We start from the raw sequence: 11,556 nt of genomic DNA, 5'->3' as shown, positions 1-11,556 counted from the left end.
GTTAAATGGACAAATTCCTTATCCACGGTGCTTAGAATAGCTCCTTGAAAAAGAAATTATTTATTAGAATTTCAGTATGTATGAGAGATTTATTTTTCTCTATCTTTATTCTCCCATTTAAAAAAAGTACTGAGTTGTATATTCATACTTCAAGGTCTTAACCACTTTTTATCTTGAAAAATAAAAGAGAGAAAATGTTTGTCATTCCACAAGCATAATCAGTTGAGCCAGCACACAAGGACATAGTTAATTCACCAACAGAATTTGTTGCCATAGCTCCAGAGAGGGACAGGGTACATTAAACAATGGCCTTTTTCATGAGTCCAGCTTTCACCACAACCTGCCTGTCCCTACACAACGGGCCATCCTAGCGCCAGTCCAGAGCACGGCGATTGTCAAAGAACAACAGCCCAGAGGGGACAAAGAGGAAGCTTGTGGTAAATAAAGCAAGAAGCTCCAGCAACTTGGATCTCTGCTTATTCAATCACTGGGACACAGCTAGTTCCTCTGAGCTTATCTTTGAGCTTAACCATTGATCAAGTGCTCCGGTAAGTCCAGAGAAAGAAAAATTTCACCCTGTGACTCCAAAGAGAGGACACTGGAAAAGAGGTAAAGCAGGCCAGGAACAGACATGGTGGGCCACCAGGAGTGCACCATGGAAGAGAACATCAGGGACAACTGCACTCCCAAATTCTTGCGCAAGGTACCGTACATGCTTTCTGATTGATTTTTGCCTCTGAATATCAAAGCAAAGTTCTATGTATCTGTGAGTGTAATGGACCTATGCTAATTATGTAATACTCAAAATGGAAAATGGAAAAATTACCTTCTCCATGTTAAGGTGATACAAAAGAAAAGTTACAGCTAATATTTCTTTATCCCCCTTACTGAGTATGCGAGTTCCCCAATAGAGTTAGATGAGAGGAACAAATTCTCTTTCTAAAAAAAAAGTCAAATCAGGATGAGGCAATGTGGGTAGTTCAAGGGGAAGAATGACGCCATGGGAGCCTGAGGATGATGGAGAATGTTTAGCAAAATGTTCATTATTCTATACAATTAGAAATTCTCCTGGTAGAAAGGTTGTAATCCTGATTATAACACCCACTTCTGAATTCTTTGCAATGCAACTAGCACAAAAGTGAGACCACCTTGTGTGGTATTTTATTATATTATATTATATTATATTATATTTTATTTTATTTTATTTTATTTTATTTTATTTTATTTTATTTTATGGGGAGGGCATTGGAGAATGTGCATTTTAGTGAGTCCTTGTTAAAATAAATAAGTTCTGGATGAAAAAGTTTAGGCAGTGGACAAAACAGTAAGAATGATTCCAGGTGATATGAAGAAGAGATCAGGACCAGAGGAACCTTCCTAGCAATGATGCAATTTCTCTGCTTCATGGTGAAGCTGGTGTTATGCCACTTCCCTGAGAGTGGTCTCTCAGGCTTCAGGACACAGGTCATGGTCTTTTCTGTCCCAGAACTCATTCAGAACCTTCCCACACCCCCTTGGAGTGGCTGTAGATTACTGGTTAAAGCATCACGTGTCTCAGAAAAGTAGACTGGGTCCGTATCCACAGGCACTTGAGCTACGATTGGTAGACCATTTACCCCAATCAGTCACTTTCCCATTCATTTCCATACTATCTGAGATTGGAGAAATTTGTATGTTGAGGACTCATGAGTTTTGCCAGCTCATTTTGTTGAGTTAATGGGAAAATTAGGGAGGCATTTTAGTCATTTATTCATTCATTCACTTATTCATACATTCATGCCTCATTTTAAAAGATTTTATTTATTTATTTTTAGAGAGGGGAAGGGAGAGTAAGAGAGGTCAAGAAACATCAATGTGTGGTTGCCTCTCACATACCTCCCCACCAGGGACCTGGCCTGCAACCCAGGCATGTGCCCTGACTGGGAATTGAACTAGCGACCCTTTGGTTCGCAGACCAGCACTCAATACACTGAGCCACACCAGCCAGGGCTTAATCATATTTCTTATCTCTTGAGGAATGCAAACCCCCTCTAAATGAGGGAGTTGGTTATTCACTTTCCACATATTTAAATTTGGTACTTGATTGGCACTTATTTGGAAATAGGAGACTACCTGAACATATCCTAATTCCTCTTGCTCCAATTTTTGTGAGGAAGATATTATTTATGTTCTCATTTTCAAGTAAGAAAATTAAAGTTCACAGAGATTAACTACACGGTCCAAGGTAGTAAGGGTAGAGCTCAAATTCAGGTAAGGTAGACACTAACCACGTATGGCTATTTAAATTTTAATTAATTAAAATTTAATTTAATTTAAAATTTAGTTCCTCAGTTGCACTAGCCACATCTCAAATGCTCAGTGGCCACATAGTTACCTTATTTGGACAGCTATATAATGCAGATATAGAATATTCCATCATCACAGAAACTTCTATCGAATAACACTGCTTTAAGCTGTAATATCTCTTTTAGATATGTTGACATGTGTTCTCAAAATATATTGCAGTTCTGTTACAAGTAATATGGACTTAAAATTTTACAGTAAAATCTCATTCATTTGAAGTCTCTTCATTTGCATAGCACCAAGTTAACTTTGATCTGCAAATTAATAATATAGATAAGAGTCAAGGAGACGTTAAACACACTTCAGAGACCAAAGATTTTTAAGCACCATCAAATAATTTCAGAAGCACTCACTTAGATGCAAGCAATTGATATGATAATTACACATCATTTTTATTTATTCATTAAAACAGGGATCCCCTATGGTGCTCTGGTAGAAAATAATGTAGTTAGCCTAGTTCTTTCTAGCAACCCTTCTGCTATTTTAAATTATATGTAAAATTACTTTATACTACTGATTTACCTTCCTCTGTTCTTTTGGATTATAAATTGATAGCATAAGATACTTTCACACTGAAATTTTTACTAGCTCAAGATCTAATTCCAAAGCCCTTACTTCTTCCATTATCTCCCAGGAAGGAGCATTTCTGTGGGCACACAGAGAGCTGGGCTCATAGAAGGGGTTTGACAGTTAACTGTTGGTTGAATGACAGAGACAGTTATTTTTAAAAGATTATTTATTTATTTATTTTTAGAGAAGGGAAGGGAGGGAGATAGAGAGGGAGAGAAACATCAATGTGTGGTTGCTTCTCAAGTGCCCCCTACCAGGGACCTGGCCCACAACCCAGGCATGTGCCCTGACTGGGAAATGAACTGGCAACCCTTCGGTTTGCAGTCCAGTGCTCAGTCCACTGAGCCACACCAGCCAGGGCTGAATGACAGAAATAGTTCTTTCAAGATGCCACTTATTAGACTGAACTCCAATTTTCTATAGCAAATTCATGGATCAAAATTAAAACTGTCTCCCATTCTTTTCCCTTTACCAGTCTTTGCTGAAAAATGGTGAGATAAGGGCTTTCACGCCCCTTCAACAGCCCCAGTACCAGGCAACCACTAGTCTATTTTCTATTATATGGATTTTCCTACTCTGGACATTTCATATAAATGGAATCATACAATATGTGGTCTTTTAGGTCTGGCTTCTTTCATCAAGCATGTTTTCAAAGTTCATTCACATTACAGCATGTATCGGTATCTGTTCTTTTTGATGTTCAAATAATATTTCATTGTATGGATATACTACCATTTGTTTCTTCATTCTTCAGTTAATGGACATTTGGGTTGTTTTCACCTGTTGGTTACTGTCAATAATGCTGCTATGACATTCACACACAAAGTTTTTTTTTTTTTGGACATATGTTTTCAAGCCTCTCAGATATATACCTAGGAGTGGAGTTGCTAGGTCAAATAGTAACTCTATTTTTAACTTTTTGAGAAACTGCCAACCTGTTTTCTAAAGAGGCTACACTATTCTACATTCTCACTAGCAATGTGTGGTGGTTCCAAATTCTCCATATCTTCACACACACTTGTTATTTTCCATTTTTAAAATTATAGCTATTCTAGTGGATATGAAGTTGTATCTCATTGTGGTTTTGATTTGCATTTCCCTAATGGCTAATGATGTTGAGAATTTTTCATGTGTTTACTAGGCATTTGTATGTCTTCTTTGGAGAAATGTCTATTCAAAGACATTTGAATAGACATTTGCCCCTTTTAAATTGTCTTATTTATCTCAAAGACCCATCTTTGCCCTAAAGCAAGTTTTCTCAACTGACTGGCTTTATTGACATTTGGGGCCAGATAATTCTTTGCTGTGGGGGTACTTTCCTGTGCATTGTAGGATGTTTAGCAGTATCCCTGGTCTCTATCTACCAGATGCCAGTAGCAACCCTCTCCCAATTTGTGACAATCAAAACTGTGTCCAGACACTAAAAAAATCACCTTTGGGAGGGGGGCACAAAATCTCCCCTTGTCAAGAACCAGTGCTCTGGGTTTTAGTAGGATGAGCGCAGTCAGCACCAGGTATGACCTGTCAGCCTCTACATTCCTTCCTGATGTGTTGGGAACCGCCCTGACTGGTTTCAGAAGCTATAACCTCCCCCTCCCAACCATGGCTAAGGCTGAGTAAAAGACCTTAGGACCATAAGCCACTAAGGAGACAAAACTTATCTTCCTGGCAGGGGTGCCCCCTCTGCCCCTTTTACTTCACCCTGCTTGGCCCGGGGTGGATGACTGGTTAGCCAATGACAGGTAAGATTCCACAAGGGAGGGACAACCTAAGACAGGCACAGTCATGATGGTGCCATCAGTGAAGTACTTGGGGAACTATAGAAAAAGGAGGTGATGGACCCTCACCCCTCAGCTTTGACATAGCCCGAGTCCTCTTTCTATCTGTAAAAATTCTCCTAATTTCTTGGCTGCCCACATCCTCCACCTGACTTAAGCCTAAAACAATGCCAGAGGTGAGTGTGGCCCTGTGCCAGAACAGGTGGTTCCCCAGGGTGACCAGGCCTAAGAAAGAATGCATAAAATTCTGTCAAACATGCTTTGCTAAAAATACCCTCAATTTAAGTGATAAGGGTCCAAACATAAAATGAATGTTTCCCCAAAGTTTTATGGCCCTTTAGCTATCTGATCCTGACTCAGAATAAGCCCTCATAGTTCTTTGAGTATTATCTATTGTTTGATCATTACTGCCTGACAATGACTGACAAGCTTTACTTATATTCCTCTGCAAATTGAATCCAATAAAAGCCCACTGAGGAACAGGCTCAAGGCTCTTCTCCTTTGAGAGATTGGTCCTTTCCTCCCCAAGCAGACCATGTCTTGGTAGACTTATTCTCATTTGTGGTGGATAGGGGGCTCTGTGGGTAGAGCCCCCCCCACACACACACACTGATAGAAGAGTTTTTCAGATTCAATATACTATGAAGGCTGTGAAAAATAGTAGTACAGCTATTGGAATCAGATGTAAAGATGGTGTCTTTGGGGTAAAAAAATTAGCCCTTCCTAAACTTTATGAAGAAGGTTCCAACAAATGACCTTTTAATATTGATTGGCATCTTGGAATGGCAGTAGCAGGTTTACTGGCAGATGCTCATTCTTTAACAGACATTGCAAGAGAAGAAGCTTCCAACTAGATCTAACTTTGGCTATAACATCCCAAAAAACATCTTGCAGACTGAGTGGCCATGTATGTACATGCACATACACCTACAGTGCTGTTAGACCTTTTGGCTGCAGTTTCATGTTAGAGTCTTATGGTGTAAATGACAGTGCACAACTCTACATGAATGACCCGCTGGGTGTTTCGTGTGGTTATTGGGGCTGTGTATTGGCAAAGCCAGGCAAGCTGCAAAGACAGGAATAGAAAAACTTCAAATGAAAAAAAAAAATGAACTGCTGTGATGTTGTTAAAGGAGTTCCCAAAATAATTTACATAGTACACAACAAAGTTAAGGATAAAGCTTTTGAACTGGAGCTCAGCTGGTGAAATAACTAAAGAAAGACATGAAATTGTTTGAAAAGATATAAGGGGAGAGGCAGAGAAATATGCTAAGGGGTCTTTGAAGGAAGGTGAATCAGATGATGATAATATATGACACTTACTTCAGCATGTATTTAAAATTTCTAATATAGTCTCCATGTAACTATTTAGCCCCTTGGATTATTACATACCCACTGACCAGTTTTCATTACATTTTTGTCTTGCAATCATTGAAGTTTGCTTAATATCTGTTTGATGAAATTGGTGGGAATAACTGAACACATATTTACTTAGCATTAAATGTAGATTTACACCTATTTAAAAATTCTTTAGTTAAAATACTGCAAATAGAGGCTTTTGAATTAGATTAATTCAAAGCTCCATTCTGTCACTCAGCTAGGATCTAAAGATCATATCCTGTTGGGACATTGTGTAAAAAGTACCCACCAATGTAGTAAGTAGGCTATTAATTGATGCCATTGCCCAGTTTTGTATTTAGTGAAATGACTGCTGGTCATCAGACACTGTTAACCTCTATGTGTACACATACAAGAAAGATGTTTCAGGAGAGTCAAGAATGTATTTTTTCTTTTTTTGTGGTGAGGGGTAGATTTAAGTATCCACAAAATTGCTATTGTGTCACTTATGAAATTTCTTAATCTATAAAGTTCAAATAAAAATACCCATATTTTATGCTAAAGAAAAGAACCACTGCTCTAAAATACCCTCCTCTGTACCTGAGAAATACTTACATGGAAACATAACCCAGTTTGAGTGGAGTGTTGGAGGCAGAAGCTGATCTGAGCGGGTTGAGGATGATGTAAGAAAGTGAATGGACCCTGGAAGTGTCAACTAATCTACCCAGTATTTATTTTATGAGAGGTAAATAACAAGGTTACAAATAAGCCTTAGGTAACATTATGAGATAAACAATAATTCAACATAACAGGAGTTGTAAGACTGTATATGCAAGTATCAAAAGTGGAGTATAGTGTATCTAGAACTACAAGATTTCTGAGAAGGGGAATTTACTATAAACTGGTCTCTGGGGCGGAGTGCCATCCCTTGACCCTCCTCGGCATGAAGCACAAATGACTATTAAGGGGTCTTGCCTTGCTGGTAGGCAGCTCTCAGCTTCATCTCTCAGGTTAGTCTCATCTCTTCGTGTGGATGTGTATACGTGTATCCCAGAGATAGATGGTTATGTTACAAGGAACAATACCCACTAAGTTAGCTTTTTCATTAGGGAGAAATGTGAAGGACTGACTATTAGAATCCAGAGAAAGCTGAAAAAGCAGGCCTCAGCAAGAACAGGACCCAGAGCAGCCTGAGAAGCCCATGGAAGGAGCCGTTTCTGGACATATGTACTCTAATGCTCTGCTCACAGCTCAGCTCGCAACTCACGTGGACTCCGTCTTAGTTCTAGTGCCTGAAGGAGGGAACCTGAGGATCTGAGAAACCACTGAACAGGCCCTGGCATGGCTCTCTTAATCAGGTATCCCAACCCAACTGCCTGGCTGTGGGTGGCACAGTTTTGATAAGAGGGCTGGGAAAGGGGGAGGGAGGCATAAAGAAATAGGAACACATCATAGATCCTTAAGCCACTCCATCACCCACACAGATTCCCCCCATTTTTTATCATCTCACCCATTTTTACTTTACTGCTCCCCAAAACACACATCACATCTCACAGAAATGGCCCTATTGTTTTCCAGTTGAATACATAGTTATCACCATTTACCTCACTCATTTATTCAGTGCCTCTGATACTGTCGTCTTGACCTCAAGTATCCTGCCTTTAGAAAGGGGGTGGGGTGGGTACATTACCCATAGTGTTTCTATTTGATAATGACATGGTAGGCAAGTGTCATCTAAACTGAGATGGGCTATTGCAGCAGGAGAAATGTATGTTTGGGGAGTAGTGTCTAAATTCCCTTAACCCTAATCCTCCCCCTTTGGCATAACAGGAATAAAGACTACTAAGACGCTGAGAGACGGTACATTCTTCCCACTAGTTAATAACATGATGCCCCCAGCTTCCACCATGTATTAGAGTTAAGAAGGTAATCAGTGCATACTTTGAGTTTGCTATTTGAAACTCAAAGGTAATGAAATCAGAACACTACGCAGACTTTTTTTTTCTCATAAAGAAATGAAAAACAAAATAGGGCCACAGAGCTAGAGTAATCACATTTTGAATGATTTCTCCTGAGCATTCCTTTAATAACCTGTAAGTGTTGGGTAAGAAGAACAGAGAAAGGCAAAGTTAATTATTTAGGAAAAGCTTCATGAAGAAGTTTTGGTTACCTTACCCTGGGTTTCTCTGTAACCTTGGTAATACTGATATTTGGGGCCAGATAGTTGTTTGTGGTGGGGAGCAAGCCTGTGCACATAGTAGGATGTTTAGCAGCATCCCTGGACTCTAACCAGGAGATGCTGGTAGCACCCCCCACCCAAGTCATGACAAATAAAAATGTTTCCAGACATTATTAAATGTCCCCTGTGGGGCAAAATCATGCCAGATTGAGAACTACTGAATTAACCACACATATTTCCATCTTATTCCTCATCCCTCTGCGTCCCTCCAGGGTTTGCTGTTTTAAATCTTCAGAACCGAACATTTCATATCAGGACCATCCACATTTGCCAGGGAATTATTTGAAAGAAATCAACTAGGTCAAAGTTACTTGTCCAGACAACAAGAAGGCCTCTTTCTATTTCTGTATTGAAAACTAGCAGAGAAGAATAACGAAGAAGGTCTAATAAAGGTATTTACTTAAGGCACTCAACTAAACTGGTTACTTATATTTAAAAGCTACAAAACCCTCAGGGGCATTATTAACCTTATTTTGCTGGTGAGGAAACTGAGGCTTAAAGAGTCTAAGTTATTTGCTCAAAAAGACACAGTCATGCCCTGGCCAATTAGCTCAATTGGTTAAAGCATCATATCAATACACCAAGGTTACGGGTTGGATCCCTATTCAGGGCACATACAAGAAGCAACCAATGAATGCATAAATAAGTGGAACAACAAATTGATGTTTTTCTCTCTCCCTCTCATCAATAAAAAAGACAGCCATAATTTGGCAGTGGAGCTAGAAAAAAAGTCTGACTGCAAAGTTTGGGCTTTTGTGCATATTGCCTCAGTATATGCACTTAAAGTGCTAGATATTTAATAAAGCGAGGTGACCAATTTTTTTTCCTGGATATCCACATTTAATGGTTAATAACACGAACACCAATTTTATGTTTTTTTTTTTAATTTTTACTATGGAAAATTGCAACCATACGCAAAATTGGACAAAACAGTGTCTTCCCATTTGTGCTGTTCATGTACCCCTCCCCAGCTTCAACAATGATCAACTCATGACCAATATCATTTCACCTAGAGCTTCTCAATCTTGGAATTATTGCCATTTGGGTCTGGGTAATTGTTTGTTCTGTGTGTCCAGTACACATGCAAGACCAAAGACAAGGTCAGACTAATTTGCCTGATAAAAGTACATTGAGTCACTTTGGATTCAGAGAGTATATGGACAGTGAAAGAAAGGTAGCCAATGGTGCCAGCTTCCTGTAGCCCTTGTCCCACACACCAGAAAGGACAACATGGAAACAAAGGAGGCTGGGCGACCTCAGCTCCGGTTTCTGAGGAGCCCATTGTAGAGGGCAACTAACTGGTTCTCTATTCTGCAGCTCTATACAGGGGGCTAAGGCAGAAAGCTCTGTACCTTCACAGGAGCCAGGAGACAATCAGCAACTGCCTCCCCTCTGGCAACTATGAGTTTTTTCTGTGTCTATGAGTCTATTTCTATTTTTTTATTTGTTCGTTTTTTTAGATTCTACATATAAGTGAAATCATACAGCATTTGTATATCAACTATACTTCAGAAAAAAATTAACAAAAAAATAAGCCTTAACACAATAACTAGCACATAGTAGATTCATCACAAATAGTAGCTATTGCTATTGTTATTATTGTTACTAGTACTAATATTCCTTTCCCCCCCAGACTGTTAACTTCATTTAAGTAGAAGAATCATATGTTCTGTTCTGGCACGTAACAGGTGCTCAATATATTTAATTAACTAATTGATTGGTGAGATTTGAAGCAAACAATCTTGCCCTCCCACCTGTTACCCCAAAACGTCCCCTTCACCACACCAAACATTTTCATTTCCTCTGATACATTTGAGTATACAGGACAAAGCCTCTTACCATCATGCTAGGTGCCCTGAGGCTCAGTAAAGTCATAGCAAAAATGTCCTCATAATGGAGACTTTCCAATTGGCATGTGGTCTTTTTTATTTGAAAAGCATTGTTGAGGGTGGAAAATCTCAGTGCAGAAAAAATAACAAGAAAATACATGAAATGTTGACAGTGATGGTGATCACTGACTACAACAACTTTTTGTTCTTTTTACACTTTTGTATTCTAATTTAAAATAAAGCAAAGATAAATTTTTCAAAACTTCCCAGTGACATCTTCTCAGGGGAGATAGGGAGGTGAGCATGAGATAGCCTTGCAGCAGCTCCTAACAGGCCTCCCGCCTCTCACATTCCAGGAAGAGCACAGGCATTCTGCCAACAGTTGGATGAGCTGCAGTGCAAGTGTTTGCTGGTGTGATCTATGTGGGCATGTTGAAGGTCGTCTGTGTGCCAGGGCAGACTCATTCCTTCATAGTGGATCGCTGTTCCTGTGCATTTTAGGATGTTTGGGCAGCATCCATGGCCTCTACCCATTATATGCCTATAGCACCATTCCCCAAGATCTGACACCCAAAAATGTTTCCAGACATGCTAAACATACCTTGGGGAGCAATATTTCACCTTGTTGAGAACTACTCATCTAGAGTCCTGTCCATTTCCCACACCAACACAATATATTTCATCTGCAAATACTTCAGTATGTATTTCTAAAATAAAGTTTTTCAAAACAAATACAATATCATTATCATACCTAAGACAAATAATAATTTTATATCATCCAGAAATTGTTCACATTTCTATGTCTTTAAGATCTTGTTGAATCCATAGGTTTCTTGAAATTTTTTGGTTACAGAAACTAGGTTTGTCCTATAGACCTTCTCACAGTCTGAATTTTGTTAATGGCATCCCTGTGACATTAACATATTCTTTTATCCCTGCTGTAATTTCTGTAAATTGGTCTTGGATTAAGAGGTGTGATCATAGCCCTGGCTGGCGTAGCTCAGTGGATTGAGCACGGGCTGGGAACCAAAGTGTCCCAGGTTCGATTCCCAGCCAGGGTACATGCCTGGGTTGCAGGCCATAACCCCCAGCAACCACACATTGACGTTTCTCTCTCTCTCTATCTCCCTCCCTTCCCTCTCTAAAAATAAATAAATAAAATCTTAAAAAAAAAAAAGAATTCTTAATTAAAAAAAAAAAAAAGAGGTGTGATCATTGAGCACGGGCTGCGAACCAAAGTGTTGCAGGTTCGATTCCCAGCCAGGGTACATGCCTGAGTTGCAGGCCATAACCCCCAGCAACCGCACATTGATCTCTCTCTCTCTCTCTCAAAAGTAAATAAATAAAATCTTAAAAAAAACAACAACAACAAAAAAGAGGTGTGATCACAGCCAGGTTCTATTGATATTGACTTGGCAAACTACTTTATAGGTGGTGCAGGTACTTCTAGCAGATATAT

General features: G+C 39.4%; 1 protein-coding gene and 1 pseudogene across 1 annotated transcript in view; both read left to right on the top strand.

The window, feature by feature from the left end:
• The first annotated feature begins 250 nt into the window (after positions 1-250).
• The window catches only part of PCYT1B (phosphate cytidylyltransferase 1, choline, beta), a 107,842-nt gene continuing 96,536 nt past the window's right edge, over positions 251-11,556 (top strand). The window contains exon 1 of the mRNA XM_036016714.1: positions 251-703. Within this exon, the coding sequence (XP_035872607.1) occupies positions 632-703 (72 nt within the window). The 5' untranslated portion in view covers positions 251-631. The remainder of the gene's footprint in view (positions 704-11,556) is intronic.
• Positions 4,115-6,007, top strand: LOC114505320 (annotated as a pseudogene).

Source organism: Phyllostomus discolor, chromosome X (genome assembly GCF_004126475.2).
Source record: "Phyllostomus discolor isolate MPI-MPIP mPhyDis1 chromosome X, mPhyDis1.pri.v3, whole genome shotgun sequence".
Classification (NCBI taxonomy): domain Eukaryota; kingdom Metazoa; phylum Chordata; class Mammalia; order Chiroptera; family Phyllostomidae; genus Phyllostomus; species Phyllostomus discolor.
Note: the sequence above shows the minus strand (reverse complement) of the source record. Positions and strands in the feature narration are given on the sequence as shown.